This window comes from Pongo pygmaeus, chromosome 9, assembly GCF_028885625.2.
Source record: "Pongo pygmaeus isolate AG05252 chromosome 9, NHGRI_mPonPyg2-v2.0_pri, whole genome shotgun sequence".
Lineage (NCBI taxonomy): Eukaryota > Metazoa > Chordata > Mammalia > Primates > Hominidae > Pongo > Pongo pygmaeus.
In genome coordinates this window covers 101,820,282-101,842,167 of record NC_072382.2, presented here as the reverse complement: position 1 = coordinate 101,842,167, position 21,886 = coordinate 101,820,282, and the positions used below count along the sequence as shown (strand labels likewise).

The window sequence follows — 21,886 nt, the reverse complement described above, 5'->3', positions numbered from 1 at the left end:
AGAATGTGATGCCAGAAGAAATAATAAGGCTTATTTTCAATCATTCTGTTCATACCTCAAATCCCTGTGGTCTTCCTAGACTCTCTTTAATGTGTTTCCATGCAACAAGAATCTCTGACACAGACACACTTGTCGCCTTGACATCTGTGGGAGCAGCACTGGGTTCTGTATGAAGGAAAATAAACCACAATTATAAAAAGTTTATGTCCATCAGAGTATTGCGCCAGAGTCTGTCAGGTGTTAAATTCCTCTTACCTTATTTTTGAAATGAAGTGCTGTGGTAGTTATAAAAAACAGAACAAAATATAAAGGTGATCCTTTTGGATTTCTATACTTGGGTCAAGTCTCATCAATACCTTACCAATGACAAATGACAAATCTAGCAAGACAGGCAAAGACATTAATCCTTGGATTGGCTAAGGCATATCTGGGGAACTTAAATTTTCTGCCAATCTAGCATAATGCCTATAAAAACGGACTATGGAGTCAGGGTTTGCTTTTTTTGTTGTTGCACTGCTGTTGCTTTTGGCCTTAAAACATTTATTTAGCTATTTATTTACCTTTGGGTAAGTTGTTTTATCTCTTTCTAAGCCCTAGTTCCCTCATCTATAACATGACTATAATGAGAGAATTTATCTCATAGATTTAAAGGTTGGCTTTAATTAGAATAGTACATATAAAATATTTAGTACTGTGCTTGGAGTTAAAAATGTTCATTCACAAAATACCATATTATTATTATTTTATTTTTTATTCTGTGCAGGTGTAAATAGTATCTAAATTTCATTAGATACTTTTTGTTGTTCCAACCACAAGTCTACATTTTCATGATTATATAAGGAATATATTATGAATCATGATATTTAAAAGGTATGCATTGACTTTTAAGACAGGTGCAGGTGGAAAAGAAAAGTCCCTGAAGGGCTCAGTGCTGTGGCTCAAAACCACCTTTTCATTTGTTTCTACATTCAGTGACCTTTCACACTATTTTTTTTTTTTTTTTAAATACACAATGTCTGACTGGCATCCATCAAAAGGTGCACTTTATTCGAGGCTGCACTTGATGGGAGGAACAAAATATTTCTAGTGTTGACATGGCTGAATCATAAATACTGTGTCACAAACACAAGTGAAATGAAATGGCAGAATAAAGGCCATACATTAGTTCAAACAGTTCTGTACAAAGTCTATTAAAATTCTAACCCCATAAAAATTGTACAGATTTTGGTACTAACCCCTCATCACTGATTAGAGCTGAGCTTCATCTGCGAATTTTTTTTTTTTCAATTTATGGAACCATATAGCAAAGATTGAGTTCTAAATAAAAATGTTAAAAGGCAAACATTGAAGACACAATCATTTTCTGAGGTCTTTCATTTTCTAAAAGAAGCTAGTCATACATGTGTCTGGAACGCTTTTATATATTATTAATTGAAATATACCAGTCAAAAATATCTACCCTGTTACTGCAAAAGGAGCCTGCAAAAGACTTGGTTGGTCCACGTTTGCACCAAGCAATGATTTTCTTTTGGCCAAACCTTTGTTAAAAACACTTGCTATAATTGTGTCATCTCAAAGTGCTTTGGCAAATTCACATTAATTTTCGCACAGAAGCTGACATTAATTCTTGCCATGGCATAAGTTGTAATTTCTCATTCTGTCACCTTTTGAATTTTTTTTTATTATTTTCCTTTGCTCCGTGGTTTCCCTCATCTCACTTTCCAACTCCCTATTATTTGTGCATCTACCCAATTTAAAACATGCATTCTGGAAAAATCTTCTATCTTATTGTAGAATTCTGATTACCAGACTTGCAGTGGACATTTTCCCCATTGCTATTTAGTAGGAGTTAAAATTCTTGATTTTGCAAGTAAATGAAAGAATGTTGATGTTTTTGAGGTGTGTACAACTTGATCTCTGGGATTTAGGATACAGTTTACTTGAAAGGAAACCACACTTTGAATATCGTTTGCTATTCAGTAGCAGTTTTACTTCTCTTCAGAATAAATGCATTGCAGAGATTTGTGTGCCAAATGCCTTCTTTCAGCTTTTGTATTGCTGAAGCAATTACATCTTTGTCAAAGAAGATTGCAGGGGGATAAATAATTTCAGAAGCACAAAACATGTGGTGGGGTAGCAACCTTTCCATATCTCTTTATCTCCAAAGAAAGGAATTATTTCTCTATCAGCTTTCAGTAGTACTGTACAAGTTTAAGTATTTCTCAAATAGAAAGTTTAAAAAATGTTAAAGTAAATAAAAATGTTCAGGAACCTGCCTCTCAAACAAGCACCTTAACTTTTATTTAAAAGCTCTAAGGATTTTAAATCAGGGTCATACCACACCTACATTTCACATTTGCATTTTGGGGAGCTGCATGTTATAATTTCATATAACTGAATGACAGTAAATCAATCAAACAAGAACTGAAGAGTCATTTTAAATTTTTTTTTCACCCTCTTAATCTAATCAAGTGTGTCCAGCCTTGGCCCAGGACAGCTTTGAATGTGGCCCACCAAAAATTTGTGAACTTCTTAAAGCATTATGAGATTTTGTTTGTAATTTTTTTTTTTTTTTAGCTAATCAGCTATCGTTAGTGTTAGTGTATTTTATGTGTGATCCAAGACAATTCTTCTTCTTCCAGTGTGGTCCAGGGAAGCCAAAGATTGAACATCCCTGAATGGTATCAGAAGTTGATCTATGTTGACCTGAATTAGAAATTTTAACATGTAAAAAGAGTGACCTCTGTCAGATTTTCCCAGAAATTTTAGTATGTACGATTTATACCCAACTGAACATTTTCAACTGGGTCAGAAATTGGTCTGCAGACAGAAGTAGCTAACTGGATCACAGAACATCTGGTTTGCATTGAAACTGGCCGTTCGCTTTGGGCATCCCATTGTAACTGAATGATGGAAGGCTGCAACTGGAAAGGACTCTAGAAGTCACTTGGCTCCAAAGTCACAAATGCAGGGGCAGTGGGTCTTTAGTCATATTTTGTTTGTTTACATCGTGTGTTAGATTAATTTAAGCCAACATTTGAAAATAAGAATTTCTGGCTTCTCTTGCGGGGTGTAAAAAGAAGACGGTATGAAGCCTGAATTCTTGAGTGTTGGCCGATGAGGGTTAGTGGTGGACTCCCTCAGTCTGGGCATGTGCTTCTACATATGCCAGAGTTCCTACCACTCCCTACTGTCTCATACGAGGAGTACTTTATTATTTTTATTTCTTACCTCACTCCTATGTGCTTTGGAGCAATGGACCTGTTTTAAATCCATGCTCTCATTTTTCAGATTAGAAAAGTAAAACATACAGATGTTGATTTATCCAAACTCTGCTTTTAGCTGTGAGAAAGCTAGAACTTGGGTCTCAAATGCTCTTTCCTCTGTTTTTAAATTGGCATAAAGAAAGAGCCTGGCTCATTCTTCATCTCCTAGAGTCCACTTTGAGTCACAGAATAAGTTTTACAGAAAACATAGATAGTTCCTTCTTTTGTTGCCCGATTGCTTCCAAATAACTGACAGAGGAATGGATAGAATAAGATTAGCAGTAAACAAAAAAGAGACAAAATAGATACAGGGATAACTCAAAATACTAATAATTGCCATTTATTGATTTATTGAGGCTCTGCTGTGTTCCAAACCCTGTTCTTAATTCTTTACATGTCTTAATCTTCCCAACAACCATATTACTACTACTAGCATTTTTCAGATGAAGAAATCAAGGGGCAGAGAGGTTAAGCTAATTACTCAAGATCCCACAGCTGCTTAAATGTGGAGGGAGGATTTGAATACAGGCAGTCAGGCCCTGAGCACCACACTGTTCTGCTTCTGTGCCTATGTCTATGTTGCAGTTTCCTGATGCTTTTTTCTTTTCTATTTCTCTCTTTCCCCTTTGCCCCTCCACATCTAACTTCTCTCAAGAATGTTTGTGTTGAGCTCCCCACTTGGGCTCTCTATTTCTAGATCTTGCCAGAAACCATCTAGACCCCCATTATCACCCACTTAACCCTGCCACAGGCTCACTATTAACTCCTTTGATTCCTGTTTCACAGACTCCTTGGTAATTTTGGACCATAGCTACACAGCTCCTCCTCAGTCATGTCACATTCAGGCATCTCTAAAACTCTCCTGATCTCTAAATCACAGGATGTTTTCTACCACTCTCACTCCCATCTATTACACTGGGGTAATTTAATAAAAGTTCAGAAACTTATTTCTGAGACGGTACTAGCATTATATCTAGCAGAATCAAAGACTTAGAAGGAAACCTCTTTTTTTTTTCTGTTACTTGTGATGATATTAATTAGGCCATGGCTAACTCCTTCACTGTAATCTTGGGATATGTAGTGGACAAGGCTGATTGATAGGTTTGTTTCTGATAGATTAAAAATGTTGAACAGCATTACCATGTTCATGAATTTCGATGATACATTTGTATTAAGTGACCTAGCAGCTGGAGTTCTTCATATAATATTGGGGTATGTGCTTGTAATATTGATTATACATCTGACTTCCCAAGAGATCCCTTCCCAAGAGACCCTTAGAGCAACAGCATTAATCAAAAGAGACTTTAATAAACTCCTTGAGAGAAAGGGTATGGTTTCATTATTTAAAAATTCAGTGAAGACAGCTGTAGTTGAACTTTTATAGGCACTAATCCAAATAGATCATCTGGAAAAGACAGGAAATTATTTCTTGTATTTTACAACTAATATGTCAATTTATTAGTTTTCAAGTTCACATAAATTCCACTGAGCTCAGTTTCAGCTAAGGATGGATCTGGAGAATAACACCTTACGAATGTTAGGTTTTAATTTGAGCTGTGGTAGCTCCACTTGCAATGAGATAATTGTTTATTATATTCTGCAAATGGGGACAGGCTTTTTAGGTTTAATAAATATAAGAGCAGGACATTTTTTACAGATAAGGCAAAAGCCAAGAAAACTAGAAAGGATAAAGGATAAAGCACATCACAAATAAATAAATCTTTCAACCTATAATTAACTACATCAATTTTTCTTCTGTTTTTCTATTAGGTTTAATTGAATGCTCCAGTTCTTTTCATTTCCGAAGTTATGGTGAGAAGAACTAAGTGGAAAATGGTATGTTTGAGTATTCATTATTTCTTGAAATGTGGAAGAAAAAGCCAATTTAATTTTTTATCTTGGAAAAAAATTAATTTTTATCACTTTTACCATGCATTTTGAGAACTTATTTTGAAACTTCACTATTCTTTTTTTTAAAAATTGAATTGTTTCCAAAATTAGGGTGTTGTATAGAATTATATCATACCCTAGAGGTCTGAAGTCAGGATTAGGAATGCACATAAACCTTGCTTGGTTTAAAGGGCAAAGATATTTGACACATGTACAGGGTACATTGATATCTTGGCAGGCAAATATCTCTTTTTCCAGGGCTTATGTCAGATGCTGCTTGGCACTGACAGAGTCATTAAGGGTTGCTTCTCTTGTGGCAACATTGAAAGGTTTCAAAGGCTTACAGGTGTTAGCAGAAAAACCATTTGAAACTTTTTCTGACAGTACTCTAGGGCAATAGTAAACCTCAGAGTTGTGAGAGTTGAGGTCATATCCCAAGTGATTTATTGATCAAGCATCAACATTTGTAAATGATGATTTCTTTGAAAAACATGTCAATTCAAGGTTTTCTCTAAAATGATGTAATTTTATTTGCATTCTGATGCGCTTTATTGAGAGGAAAAGAAAGGGATAGAATGGAGAATGCACATACACACTTATAAAAGCATGTTCAGGGTATGAATGTCATCTATTATCCATGTTCCATTGGGAAATAGGTTGAGAAGTAGTACTGTAAGGTGTGCCTTGTAAGTTTTTCTGTTCTCTGCTTCCCTCCCAATAACATAAATTCTGGTAGCTGCATTTGACATTTTTCTTCCCAGCTTGGTGTCGGCTGTGAAAAGGTGGCTTTTTCAAAGTGCTTAAGGCATGCATCTGGTAAACTTGAAAGGAAGAGGAAGAACTAAGCCCATAAACAGAAATAGAAAGGCAGTTTCACTCCTCTTGTTCTTTACTGTATCTAAGAATGTGGAGGGATTTCAAGGTGATAAACAAGTGGATTGGGTTAATGGAAGAATAAGGAAGCAGGATTTGTCTTTTGGAGAAATACAATTTTGCTCAGATTAGTTGGGCTTTGGGCAAGAGTATAATGATAAAAGACACACTGTGAAGCTGTATGAACATCCATAGACATTGAGGGGAGAAACCTGCGCTGGCAAGAGCATAATATATTATCTTACAAGTTTGTTTCAGGCCTTTACTCTTTTTTAAAATGGTTTAATTTTTGAAGTGCTCACTCCTTTTTACGTAAAGCAAATTGCGAAGTGACTAAAAAAGAATGTTGATTTTCCCTTTTTATTGTATAGCAAAAGTTGATCTATTATTACTGTCTACATTAGGACAATTGTTAAAAAGAATGTTTTATTTTATTTTAATCCACTTATTATTATTATTTGAGACAGGGTCTCACTCTTTCACTCAGGTTGCAATGTAGTGAAGCCATCATTGCCATAGCCCACTGCAGCCTCAAATTCCTGGGCTCAAGTGATCCTCCTGCCTCAACCTCCCAATGTGTTGGGATTATAGGCATAAGCCACTGCTCCCCGCTAAAATAATGTTTTAGAACATAGAATAAACTGGCAGAGTTTTAATTTTAGATTTGTATAGGATTCCTATACAAATGTTCTATTTTGAGAATTTCATTTTTAAAGTGGAGGAAGCTAAGCCTCAGAGAGGTGAATGAACTGCCCAAGATGGTCTAGTTAGTGTGATCAGATTTGAACTCAGATTAATGCTTTTCTTTTCCCTTGTCCTGCCTTTCTTGGTTGACACTCTCTAATGATGCTAACACTTTACTCATATTTACATATAAAGTTCCAAATTTGTAAACTTAATTAGTGAGCAAATGCCAAATATATGCTTGAATTTCAGTGTCAGAACAAAGGACTCTATCCAGATTTAATTTGCCTAATATATTTAATATTTCAGTTGACTAAAATAAATGAAGTGTTACATTACTATGAAATATGTTACAGGAATAACCTCAGTGTCTTTAAAAGAAAATATGCATATTTTCTATCTAGCTTGAAAGATAAATCTCCAAAGGCAAGCCATTTTAAGTTTAAGAAAACACAATGTAAAAAAACCCATGGCGGCTGCTATAAATTAATTTCAAAGCAAAGGTTGACAAAGAAATTACAAAGCTGAATTTCTTAAAGGCAGCACTGTTGTTACTACACAAAGTGTGTTCACAAACTTCTCCAATTAATCTCTCATGTGACCTTTGGTGCTATGTAATTGATAATTAGTTTCCAACATTTTAAAAGGAAAAAGAATATGCACTTCCTGAATAACACATGTACTTCAAAATAGATCTTTTGAGCAATAAATAATAGAAAATATCATTATTGTGTACATTCCTGATGAGGCAGTGTAGTGTAGTAGTTAAAAAAATGTGCTTTCCAGTCATATAGACCTGGTTGAAATCCTAGCTCTTGCTATCATTTCTTGTAACTGTCACTTACTGGTGTGAATTTGAGCATGTTACTTAACCTCTCTGAGACTCACTTTCCTGAAATATAGATTAAGGCTTGAGATTCCAATTTCATATTTGGTTTTAACCTTTACATTAGGTAACGTAAGTAACATGGTATATGGGCTTTATCTGAAAACACATCAGAAATCTGAGATGCTAAGTGCAATTGGTATCTCATCAGAATACCTATAGTTCCTTGCCATTACTTGATTCTTCACTTCCTTGTTTATTCTTATGCTAAGATAAACTTTCTGATTCTGCTTTAAAATTTGGCTCTATATTATAAAAATATGAGGCAGCTTACTATTGAAAAACTACATCTTCCATAAATCAAACATTATCTTTGTTTTTAAATATTCACATGACTATATTTATATCCCCCGTGAAGCTCATAGCTTCATGGGGGGATATAATAATTAATTATGAATAATACTCTTGAGCTGTTCAAGTCCTACATGTGGGCACAGAGGAAGTATAAGGGTTAGTTTATATTTACCACACTTATTGGGAGAGGAAAGTGAATGCTGCCTTTGGTGGAATATTTTCTCAGTCATTTGTAAATTTAGGAAACATAAGCCTGTTTTTTCCTTTTCTCATTTTTTTCCCCCACTTGTAAGGTTAATTGAAATCCTGAATTTGAATAAAAGAAGGACTAAGAGGAAAAGCTAACTTTAGGGGGCTAGATCTATTATTATACTTTCACCCAGAAAATTGCATTTTTATATTAAAACTTGAAACAACTCAGTATCTTTGATACAGGAAGCTGGGTTTCCACTGTAGCTCTACCACGTATTGAGTATAACCACTTTTCAGTTTACTCATCTGTAACATAGGTATGTTGTCTACTCGGTACTGCCTACCTACGAGTTCCATCTTGTGAATTAAACATGGTCATGCATATGAAGGCAGCATGTTATACAAAAACCAAGGAGTTAGTGGTTAGACAAACTTGGATTTAATTCTCAGTTACAAGCAGTGTAACCTTTAGCACGTTCTTTAACTTTTCTGAAAGTCAATTTCTCTTTCTACATAATGGAGGCAATAATGTCTATTTCATAAGATTGCCATAGGATTTCAAGATGTGTTTGAAAAGCTCCCAAGAAAAAGCCCTGTCTGAGACTTCTTTATTAGTACAGTGCTTTATGCATAGGGTTAGAAATAAATATTTATTTGTCACATAAATGAAGCATTTATTTAAATCTACTTTACATATATATTGAAAAATATAAAAGTATCTAAATTTCAAACCAAAGAGGATTGGCTTAGTGTCCACCCAGAGAAAGGAATACACTGCAGGGATTACTGATATTGTTGTTTTCATGGATATGTGTTTGCCATATATTGTTAGGGTGTGAAAAACATAAAGCAACATATGTGGAATAATCAACTTTTAATTTAAAAAATTAAAAAAAGTTTGGAAAATATATATCCGAAACGTTTAGTGAGATTATGAATGAGTTTATTTTGCCTTATTTGTATTTTCTAATATATGTACAACAATGTCTGACTATTTGTATAACAAAGTAAAATGTTAAATAAAAATAATAGGAATAAAAAAACTGACCTCCTTCAGCTGAACAGATGACCACAATTTGACTAAAAGGCCCATCTCCTTTATTGTTATAAACGCCAACTTTCACTTCAAAGGGAGTAAGAGGAGGGACACTTTCATCTCGATAAATGAATTTGGAAGCTTCAGAGGATGTCACCATTTTTTCCTTCCAGCCACGTGTTCCATTGGGTCTGAAAGCCACAATATAGCCGAAGCCTTCCCCATTCTGAAACTCTTCAGATACTGGCTAAAGAAGAAAAATGTAATTAACTATCAGCAAAATGAGTGATTAAAAATCCACTTTCTCCAAATTCTTAATTTAAAAAAAATTATAGATAGCTAGAGAAAGGGAGAATCTCCAATCTTTATACTACTTTGCAAGCCAAAATAGTACAATCACTTTGGCACTTCTTTGAAAGTTAAAAAGCTTTAAAGGTAAAAGAAGAAAAATTTTATCAGTTGAAATGTACAAAAACTCTCAACAGAATTGAAAACTTTTGAAGTGAAACAAATTTGCTCCAATTAGTCATGTATATGAAATGAAGATCTTTGGATTAACATGTTGGGGGAAACTGTCCTATGGTCTGGTGGTTGGGAATATCTTGTCACTGGTAATGCTCTGCAGAACGCTTTAGACCACAAAAGTAAGATATAGTAATGTTAAAACCTTTTTTGTAGTGTGCTTTGCAATTGCTTTTATGGTTACTGACATGAAAAAATTGGACTATGGTATTCAAGAAGCTTCTTGTGCTATATGGCTTAGATTTAAATTGGTTACATGGGCTTCAACTGCACACCATAGAAAGGAGTAATTGTGATTGACCAGTCGATGTGGAAAAGTTACCAGCCACTGTCTAGCACAGTGCTTCACACACAGTAGATACGCAATAAATATTTGCTAAGTAGTTTTTTTTCCTTGAATTTTGATATGAAGAAAAGCCATGTATTGAGTGGTGGAAAAGAGACAAAGCCCATTATATTAATGCTTACATGGAAAGGCAATTCCATTTAGAGAGATCTGGTCTCAGTGAAGGTCAGCTATTGGAAAGTTAATACCTCTGTAGACATCAAAAACAATATATGAAGTTTTATCGAAGAAAAGGGGGAATGGACAAAAAATAGGACAGATGATGTGCTCATGGAATAATTCTTACTGGAAAAAGACATCTCTGTACACTTCCTTATTCTTAGAGATTGTCAAGGAGTTGCTCTATTTACTCTAACAGACATTTCCATTTCTGTATATTCTAAGACAGATTTCTGTGAGCTAATTACATTTAATAATAAGGCTACTTACATCAGAAAAGGAAGGTGGCTTCATGGAAAATAAATGTACTCTTCACACCCCTTCCCCCTTCATCTCCACTCTTTTTCTTTCACAAATGATACTTTGGAGGCATATGGTGAGATAGATAAAATAACACAAATTTTGTAATCAAAGTCACAATTCTGTTTATTAGGGAAAATATGTAACAGTGCCTCAGTTTCATGATTTGTAAAATGAAGAAAATCATCTCAACTGATAAGATTGTTGTATGGGTTAAATGAGATAGCCTGGGTAAAGTGGCATTTATTCAGCAGTGGTTCATTCCTTCCTCCCACTGTTTTTAGCCTCTAAATGAATCAAGTGGACTGCTTAATCATAAAATAATTAAATATCACACTAAGCCAAACAAACAAGTGAAGTAATTTGTGAGAGGATGTGTTTTTCTTACCTCCCAGGCAATGACTAACTCGTGCCTTCTTCCACTTCTTCCACTTACATTGGTGGGTGCTGTCTTCGGAACTGTGGATAAAAATGGGTGGAGAGTGAGGAGGATAAGAACTCCCAACCTACGTTGGATAAAATCCTGAAATAAGTCAAAAGTTTGTTTGAAGTCAGAATGGTCATATTAAAGATTGAAACAAAATATTGGTGACAGAAACACCCTGCTTTCAAATCTATGTGGCAGATTTTGATATAATTTTTTTTTCATGACCACTTATTGTGCCACACCTCTTGAAAATGCTCTGTGGTAGCGATTTCTAAATAATAATTAACACTATAGCTAAGAACATCTAATAATGATTACTTAAATTTTGTCCTTAAAATTGCTCACTTTTCTCCTCTTTGCTAATGATGTGACTCTTTTTTGTTATCCCGGGGCTTGCAGAGCCACTGAAAAATCCACAGGTCAAGATTAGCATTACTGCCTTACCAGAACCCCCAGGAAGCTTCAGTATTTTTTTTTTTTTTAACCTTAGCAACAATTCCATGGAGTGAGAAACTACTTAAATGAATAAACATTTTAAAAAATGTCAAGAATGAATCTCTCTGCAAACTGCAAAATTTATAGGCAACCAGTGAAACTTTTTCAAATGAATAACTATTAAAAGAATAAATGTGTCAAAGGAATAAATTTCCCCTTCATTGCACCAAACCACGAAATCTGCAGTTGAAAGGGAACATTTTCAAATGAAGAACTTTCAAATGAAGAAAACTATTAAAAGAAATCATTTTCCAGGCTATGAGCCTGCATTAGCAATTTTGCACTTCAGCGTTGCCTTTCTATTCTGGCATATCATTTTTAAATGATATTGATATACTCATAAACAATAAATTCACTCCTATATATTACTTACTTGGAATGAAAGGCTATTAATTACTGGTAGGTATTCACACAGCTTTTTATACACCAGAAAAACTGAAGTGGAATTTATATACTCCTGGAAAGGAAGAAAAGAAATTCTCCTTGGGCCAGAAAAGAGGGTGAGCAAAACCTGTGAATATATAATTGGATCCATTGAAATAAATAACCTTTATTTGTCAGGGTCTACATTTCAGTATCCTTTGGCCCTTTTCTCCATGAACACAATTCTGTTGCTCAGGCACATGCAGCTGCTATCAATATAGGATTATGCAGCAGCAGTTACCAATCTTTGTTCTTTCACTGTTACATACATACTGAGGATTATTCATATGTGGAGTTCATCTCACGGATTCCCTCAGAATTGCATGGAATTGGATATCCTTTTTTTCTCTCATTCAAGAAATCACATGGAATTCAACTGAGAAAAATTATGCAATTAGAGCAATAACTGTAAATATGACCTAATTTATATGAACAGCAAACAAATCATTTATTGAGTTATGTATTAGTAGTCATAGTTGTTGCCACATGTAACAAACTGTGACATATCAGTATGCCTTATAACCATGTCTGAAAAACCACTGTTATGTAGTATTGGTCAAAATTTATTTTCTGGTCAATGTTATGGGTAAGACACACAAGAATGGAGCTAGTTTAACTGTATATGTAAAAGGACAGGGATCCAAATTTTCAAATATTCCCTTTTTGGTTAATCTCAGACTTCTGAATATTGTGACCATCAAAGCATAGTCAAATAAATAGTGAATACAAGATATTAATAATTTATTGATATGCCATTACTGCTTCTCTTAGTATTATTGGTTTTTTTAAATGTATACACACACGTACACACACACATACACTCTTCACATTTATCTCTGAAAACTCAAATTTAAATAACATTAAGGGTAATGTATACCAGACCCAGTACTTCGTCTATTAAATTGGACTAAATTTGTACTCTAACTATAGGGCTTTGAATCCTCTTCTTTGAGGACATCATTCCTACGATCACAGGTTTCTGTGGAAAGACTAGGAATTGAAGATCCTTTTCTACTTTGTTCAACCCTAAAACATCATCTAAAAAAAAAGCATGCTCAGAAACTCTAGTTTACAGTTTTAGAGTAGGCTCTAGGCTCTCTTATGAACATCTAGAAGCCTATTATTTAAAAGATATTAATAGAATAAAACAAAGTAACTATTTGAAGTCAAAACTGTTGAAGCTTTGGTAGTATTGTTTCATGTCCATTGATACTTTTATTTAAAAAAAAAATTTACCAATTTAGATTTTTCAAAGTTTTAACTTTGTGAGTAAAAAATTTAAAAAAAAAAAACAAGTGAACATTTTGGGGAAAGTTTCCGTTTTAAACTAAGAAAGCAAAAGAAGGCTTTCTATGATTTGATTCACTTCTATTTAATTCATGTTTTGAAAGTACTCTATGTGATTTCAAATTTCAACTAATGATCTAAGTTTTAAAAACATTTGTTTTACTACTTGAAATCAGGTCCTTGAGGTTTTCTTACTGTTGCTGATTTATTTTCAAGACAAGATAGCCCATCTTCAACTTAATGTAAAGAAATAAGATCATCCTTCTCTTACCTTACCTCCAATTTTAATGAACAGTAACTGACAAGAGAGGGATTATGGCTCATCTCGTTTTAATAGCATATGTGTATAAGTAACAGCTACTCAAATTTTAAGAAAAGTTTACTAGATATAATCGGATTCACTAATGGAAAACTTCAGGCTGTAATAGCTGCAACTCAGGCAGTGTTTTGTTGTCATGGGTACAGTGTTTGAACTGGGTACTCTAATTCCAATTGGCTTAAATTTCCTAATTGCATGCAGCTAATCAGTGAAACCCATGTACATTCATTTTCTTTTCAAGTTGGTGGCACACAGTTATTATCTCTGCACTGATGGAGTCCACTGGTTTTAATTATATCCCTTTATAAAATAACATATTCCTGATCTGAAGGGATTTGACTTAATCTTTCAGAGCCCTTATGGTGTAAAAGTTCTATCTCGCTAGAAGCACAAAATTAATATAATCAAATATCTAATAAATGTTTTCGCTAAGTCCAGAGAAACACATATTTACTTTAAAACCAAATATATTTTAAATATAATTAATACAATTTGAATCCAGGATTAAGCAGTTAGACTCTTCTTCCTCAACTACTGATAAATGTCTTGAGCACATTAGCTTAGAGAATCAAGTTTATACATATGGTTAGCAGGTTTAAGTCTAATTCTTCTGAATTTCTTTCTGAGCAAAGCTCATCCATTAGTGGATAATGTAATTGATACTTTATCCACAAGCTACAAATGCCTAGCTGTTTCAAGTCTTACCTGGCATGTTGAAATATAAATTCATGTCTCTTTTCCTCTTAATCATTGAAAACATTCTTGTAAACACAGAATGAACAAAATATAGTGTACTACCTTAGTTTAACCATGCCAGAATATCAAAGAACTTCTCAGTAGGTTGAACAGAGTCACACTAACAATACGCTTTAATTAGCATTTAACTAAAATAAAATGTAATGAAATCATTTACCAATCTTTTTTTCCCTGAAAAATTTCCAATTTATATTACAGTGACCGCTTACCCCACTCATTAAAAAAATACAGCTTTTTTCGAGACCTGGGACAGGCCATGTAATTTTGGAGCTTAATGGTTATCTGGCAATTGGTTTGGAAAGAAAAGTGCTGAAGAATGAAAAGAGGGAAGGGAGGGAGTTTATATAGCAAAGGTAGAAGTCAGGAGGAACATTTAAAAAATAATATTTTTTTTTCTACTCAAATTGAAGTATGTAACACAGGAATATTTCAATTAATTGATTCTAACTCAGGCTTAGTTTACAGAAAGAGTTAAATCGAAGGAGTTCCCCTTGCCCACCATACCCCACCCCGCCGAGAAAAACCAGTGTTATTTCCTAAAGAGTTTACATAATGCTTTTATTCTTATTAGGGTAGATAAAGTGGTATGTACAAATGGTAAAGGTTTTCTTGTGGGAGTGAGAAGTGGGAGTGAGAAAGATCTGGGCTTGAATCCTAGTTCTACCCCTCTAATTGCTTGGCTGAAAATATTTTTTAACCTGTATTTCCATTGTCTCGTGGAGATACTAATTATACCTGCTTAAGGTTATTTTCATGATTATTCATCACAGTACCCGGAATTATAATCAATAAATATTACTTAATATTATTTTCTGTTTAGATTCGAAAAAGAGAAAGTGGTGAAGTCTTCTATGAGAAGTGCTGAAAGTTCAGCATGAGTCTATACACACGCAATCTTGAAACAGAATATCCTTCTTGGATATTCCAATAATATTGTTTTGGTAGTACCAAAGGAATTACGCTTTCAGTTTTGCCATAGCTTTTTTCAATCTGGAAATCTAGGCAAAATACCTATTTGAATTTGTGAAAGAGATTGCTAGGATATTTCAGGAAATGTAAGAATTTTCTGATTTTTAAACCTCCTTATAAGTAGCAATAGTCAAGAAAATAGGAGATGAGTGTACAAAATGAATGGTATTTATCTCAACTCACATTCCCTTTGTTTATATGGATCCATAAGGAACTAAATGCAAAGAATAGGTAAAATAATCTTTGTATAAGACTTATTGCTAAAAAGGGGAGAAGGAAAAGGCAAGAAGAAATATGTACAAAGCCTATTCACATACCCCCAGATAAAACGAATCCAGCTCATCTTAAAATAATATTCCATTGTGTCTCTTCGATAATTTTTGAACTCAAGGGAATTTTCTAAGTCACCATCATGGACAAGAACTGTGAAAATACAAATGTCAACAGAGCAGGATCCTTTGTAGGTGTCAGAAGGTAATGTACAACTTAAGAAATTGTAGTGGGGGAGGAGCCAAGATGGCCAAATAGGAACAGCTCCGGTCTACAGCTCCCAGCGTGAGCGACACAGAAGACGGGTGATTTCTGCATTTCCATCTGAGGTACCAGGTTCATCTCACTAGGGAGTGCCAGACAGTGGGTGCAGGTCAGTGGGTGCCCACACCATGCATGAGAGGAAGAAGGGCGAGGCATTGCCTCACTCGGGAAGCACAAGGGGTCAGGGAGTTCCCTTTCCTAGTCAAAGAAAGGGGTGACAGACAGCACCTGGAAAATCGGGTCACTCCCACCCAAATACTGCACTTTTCCGATGGGCTTAAAAAACGGCACACCAGGAGATTATATCCCGCACCTGGCTCAGAGGGTCCTAGCCCATGGAGTCTCGCTGATTGCTAGCACAGCAGTCTGAGATCAAACTGCAAGGCGGCAGCGAGGCTGGGGGAGGGGTGCCCGCCATTGCCCAGGCTCGCTTAGGTAAACAAAGCAGCTGGGAAGCTCGAACTGGGTGGAGCCCACCACAGCTCAAGGAGGCCTGCCTGCCTCTGTAGGCTCCACCTCTGGGCGCAGGGCACAGACAAACAAAAAGACAGCAGTAACCTCTGCAGACTTAAATGTCCCTGTCTGACAGCTTTGAAGAGAGCAGTGGTTCTCCCAGCATGCAGCTGGAGATCTGAGAACAGGCAGACTGCCTTCTCAAGTGGGTCCCTGACCCCTGACCCCCGAGCAGCCTAACTGGGAGGCACCCCCCAGCAGGGGAAGACTGACACCTCACATGGCCGGCCAGGTACTCCAACAGACCTGCAGCTGAGGGTCCTGTCTGTTAGAAGGAAAACTAACAAACAGAAAGGACGTCCACACCAAAAACCCATCTGTACATCACCATCATCAAAGACCAAAAGTAGATAAAGCCACAAAGATGGGGAAAAAACAGAGCAGAAAAACTGAAAACTCTAAAAAGCAGAGCGCCTCTCCTCCTCCAAAGGAACACAGCTCCTCACCAGCAACAGAACAAAGCTGGACGAAGAATGACTGATGAGCTGAGAGAAGAAGGCTTCAGACAATCAAATTACTCCAAGCTACGGGAGGATATTCAAACCAAAGGCAAAGAAGTTGAAAACTTTGAAAAACATTTAGAAGAATGTATAACTAGAATAACCAATACAGAGAAGTGCTTAAAGGCACTGATGGAGCTGAAAACCAAGGCTCGAGAACTACTTGAAGAATGCAGAAGCCTCAGGAGCTGATGCAATCAACTGGAAGAAAGGGTATCAGCGATGGAAGATGAAATGAAAGAAATAAACCGAGAAGGGAAGTTTAGAGAAAAAAGAATAAAAACAAATGAGCAAAGCCTCCAAGAAATATGGGACTATGTGAAAAGACCAAATCTACGTCTGATTGGTGTACCTGAAAGTGATGGGGACAGTGGAACCAAGTTGGAAAACACTCTGCAGGATATTATCCAGGAGAACTTCCCCAATCTAGCAAGGCAGGCCAACATTCAGATTCAGGAAATACAGAGAATGCCACAAAGATACTCCTCGAGAAGAGCAACTCCAAGACACATAATTGTCAGATTCACCAAAGTTGAAATGAAGGAAAAAATGTTAAGGGCAGCCAGAGAGAAAGGTCGGGTTACACTCAAAGGGAAGCCCATCAGACTAACAGCTGATCTCTCAGCAGAAACTCTACAAGCCAGAAGAGAGTGGGGGCCAATATTCAACATTCTTAAAGAAAAGAATTTTCAACCCAGAATTTCATATCCAGCCAAACTAAGCTTCATAAGTGAAGGAGAAATAAAATACTTTACAGACAAGCAAATGCTGAGAGATTCTGCCACCATGAGGCCTGCCCTAAAAGAGCTCCTGAAGGAAGCGCTAAACATGGAAAGGAACAACTGGTACCAGCCACTGCAAAATCATGCCAAAATGTAAAGACCATCGAGACTAGGAAGAGACTGCATCAACTAATGAGCAAAATAACCAGCTAACATCATAATGACAGGATCAAATTCACACATAACAATATTAACTTTAAATGTAAATGGACTAAATGCTCCAATTAAAAGACACAGACTGGCAAATTGGATCAAGAGTCAAGACCCATCAGTGTGCTGTATTCAGGAAACCCCTCTCACGTGCAGAGACACACATAGGCTCAAAATAAAAGGATGGAGGAAGATCTACCAAGCAAATGGAAAGCAAAAAAAGGCAGGGGTTGCAATCCTAGTCTCTGATAAAACAGACTTTAAACCAACAAAGATCAAAAGAGACAAAGAAGGCCATTACATAATGGTAAAGGGATTAATTCAACAAGAAGAGCTAACTATCCTAAATATATATGCACCCAATACAGGAGCACCCAGATTCATAAAGCAAGTCCTGAGTGACCTACAAAGAGACTTAGACTCCCACACATTAATAACTGGATACTTTAACACCCCACTGTCAACATTAGACAGATCAACGAGACAGAAAGTCAACAAGGATACCCAGGAATTGAACTCAGCTCTGCACCAAGCGGACCTAATAGACATCTACAGAACTCTCCACCCCAAATCAACAGAATATACATTTTTTTCAGCACCACACCACACCTATTCCAAAATTGACCACATACTTGGAAATAAAGCTCTCCTCAGCAAATGTAAAAGAACAGAAATTATAACAAACTGTCTCTCAGATCACATTGCAATCAAGCTAGAACTCAGGATTAAGAATCTCACTCAAAACTGCTCAACTACATGGAAACTGAACAACCTGCTCCTGAATGACTACTGGGTACATAACGAAATGAAGGCAGAAATAAAGATGTTCTTTGAAACCAATCAGAACCAAGACACAACATACCAGAATTTCTGGGATGCATTCAAAGCAGTGTGTAGACGGAAATTTATAGCACTAAATGCCCACAAGAGAAAGCAGGAAAGATCCAAAATTGACACCCTAACATCACAATTAAAAGAACTAGAAAAGCAAGAGCAAACACATTCAAAAGCTAGCAGAAGGCAAGAAATAACTAAAATCAGAGCAGAACTGGAGGAAATAGAGACACAAAAAACCCTTCAAAAAATTAATGAATCCAGGAGCTGGTTTTTTGAAAGGATCAACAAAATTGATAGACCGTTAGCAAGACTAATAAAGAAAAAAAGAGAGAAGAATCAAATAGATGCAATAAAAAATGATAAAGGGGATATCACCACTGATCCCACAGAAATACAAACTACCATCAGAGAATGCTACAAACACCTCTACGCAAATAAACTAGAAAATCTAGAAGAAATATATAAATTCCTCGACACATACATTCTCCCAAGACTAAACCAGGAAGAAGTTGAATCTCTGAATAGACCAATAACAGGAGCTGAAATTGTGGCAATAATCAATAGCTTACCAACCAAAAAGAGTCCAGGACCAGATGGATTCACAGCCGAATTCTACCAGAGGTACAAGGAGGAACTGGTACCATTCCTTCTGAAACTATTCCAATCAATAGAAAAAGAGGGAATCCTCCCTAACTCATTTTATGAGGCCAGCATCATCCTGATACCAAAGCTGGGCAGAGACACAACCAAAAAAGAGAATTTTAGACCAATATCCTTGATGAACATTGATTCAAAAACCCTCAATAAAATACTGGCAAACCAAATCCAGCAGCACATCAAAAAGCTTATCCACCATGATCAAGTGGGCTTCATCCCTGGGATGCAAGGCTGGTTCAATATACGCAAATCAATAAATGTAATCCAGCATTTAAACAGAACCAAAGACAAAAACTACATGATTATCTCAATAGATGCAGAAAAGGCCTTTGACAAAATTCACCAACCCTTCCTGCTAAAAACTCTTAATAAATTAGGTATTGATGGGACGTATCTCAAAATAATAAGAGCTATCTATGACAAACCCACAGCCAATATCATACTGAATGGGCAAAAACTGGAAGCATTCCCTTTGAAAACTGGCACAAGACAGGGATGCCCTCTCTCACCACTCCTATTCAACATAGTGTTGGAAGTTCTGGCCAGGGCAATTAGGCAGGAGAAGGAAATAAAGGGTATTCAATTAGGAAAAGAGGAAGTCAAATTGTCCCTGTTTGCAGACGACATGACTGTATATCTAGAAAACCCCATTGTCTCAGCCCAAAATCTCCTTAAGCTGATAAGCAACTTCAGCAAAGTCTCAGGATACAAAATCAATGTACAAAAACCACAAGCATTCTTATACACCAACAACAGACAAACAGAGAGCCAAATCATGAGTGAACTCTCATTCACAATTGCTTCAAAGAGAATCAAATACCTAGGAACCCAACTTACAAGGGATGTGAAGGACCTCTTCAAGGAGAACTACAAACCACTGCTCAATGAAATAAAAGAGGATACAAACAAATGGAAGAACATTCCATGCTCATGGGTAGGAAGAATCAATATCGTGAAAATTGCCATACTGCCTAAGGTAATTTATAGATTCAATGCCATCCCCATCAAGCTACCAATGACTTTCTTCACAGAATTGGAAAAAACTACTTTCAAGTTAATATGGAACCAAAAAAGAGCCCGCATCGCCAAGTCAATCCTAAGCCAAAAGTACAAAGCTGGAGGCATCACACTTCCTGACTTCAAACTATACTACAAGGCTACAGTAACCAAAACAGCATGGTACTGGTACCAAAACAGATATCCAGATCAATGGAACAGAACAGAGCCCTCAGAAATAACGCTGCATATCTACAACTATCTGATCTTTGACAAACCTGAGAAAAACAAGCAATGGGGAAAGGATTCCCTATTTAATAAATGGTGCTGGGAAAACTGGCTAGCCATATGTAGAAAGCTGAAACTGGATCCCTTCCTTACACCTTATACAAAAATCAAGATGGACTAAAGACTTAAACATTAGACCTAAAGCCATAAAAACTCTAGAAGAAAACCTAGGCATTACCATTCAGGACATAGGCATGGGCAAGGACTTCATGTCTAAAACACCAAAAGCAATGGCAACAAAAGCCAAAATTGACAAATGGGATCTAATTAAACTAAAGAGCTTCTGCACAGCAAAAGAAACTACCATCAGAGTGAACAGGTAACCTACAAAATGGCAGAAAATTTTCGCAACCTACTCATCTGACAAAGGGCTAATATCCAGAATCTACAATGAACTCCAACAAATTTACAAGAAAAAAGCAAACAACCCCATCAAAAAGTGGGCGAAGGACATGAACAGACACTTCTCAAAAGAAGACATTTACGCAGCCACAAAACGCATGAAAAAATGCTCATCATCACTGGCCATCAGAGAAATGCAAATCAAAACCACAATGAGATACCATCTCACATCAGTTAGAATGGCAATCATTAAAAAGTCAGGAAACAACAGGTGCTGGAGAGGATGTGGAGAAATAGGAACACTTTTACACTGTTGGTGGGACTGTAAACTAGTTCAACCATTGTGGAAGTCAGTGTGGCGATTCCTCAGGGATCTAGAACTAGAAATACCATTTGACCCAGCCATCCCATTACTGGGTATATACCCAAAGGACTATAAATCATGCTGCTATAAAGATACATGCACACGTATGTTTATTGTGGCATTATTCACAATAGCAAAGACTTGGAACCAACCCAAATATCCATCAATGATAGACTGGATTAAGAAAATGTGGCACATATACACCATAGAATACTATGCAGCCATGAAAAATGATGAGTTCATGTCCTTTGTAGGGACATGGATGAAATTGGAAATCATCATTCTCAGTAAACTATCGCAAGAACAAAAAACCAAACATCGCATATTCTCACTCATAGGTGGGAACTGAACACACATGGACACAGGAAGGGGAACATCACACTCTGGGGACTGTTGTGGGGTGGGGGGAGGGGGGAGGGATAGCATTGGGAGATATACCTAATGCTAGATGACGAGTTAGTGGGTACAGCGCACCAGCATGGCACATGTATACATATGTAACTAACCTGCACATTGCACACATGTACCCTAAAACCTAAAGTATAATAATAATAAATTAAAAAAAAAAAGAAATTGTAAGAGGAAGTTAAACAACTGTTTTCTGAACTTGAAATGAGTTACGTGTAATCTCGGATGCTAAATTGAGAATGGCTGAAGAAAACCGGTCTTGCTACGAATTAGGGAAACCAATTTTATGACTCCTCTTTCTCATTGCCTGCCTCCAACTCATATATATACATGCACAAGTAATGCTGTCTTAAAACAAGGTTGTCAGTTTAGAAGATGGATTTGCTATGGC

At 36.3% G+C, this 21,886-nt stretch overlaps 1 protein-coding gene across 1 annotated transcript in view; it reads right to left on the bottom strand.

Annotated features, from left to right (window-relative positions):
• The window catches only part of CNTN5 (contactin 5), an 807,282-nt gene that overhangs the window by 48,472 nt on the left and 736,924 nt on the right, over positions 1–21,886 (bottom strand). Inside the window, exons 17-19 of the mRNA XM_063671374.1 lie at positions 10,837–10,907; positions 9,134–9,368; positions 56–165 (exon numbers count right to left, since the gene is read on the bottom strand). Coding sequence (XP_063527444.1) covers positions 56–165; positions 9,134–9,368; positions 10,837–10,907 — 416 coding nt within the window. The remainder of the gene's footprint in view (positions 1–55; positions 166–9,133; positions 9,369–10,836; positions 10,908–21,886) is intronic.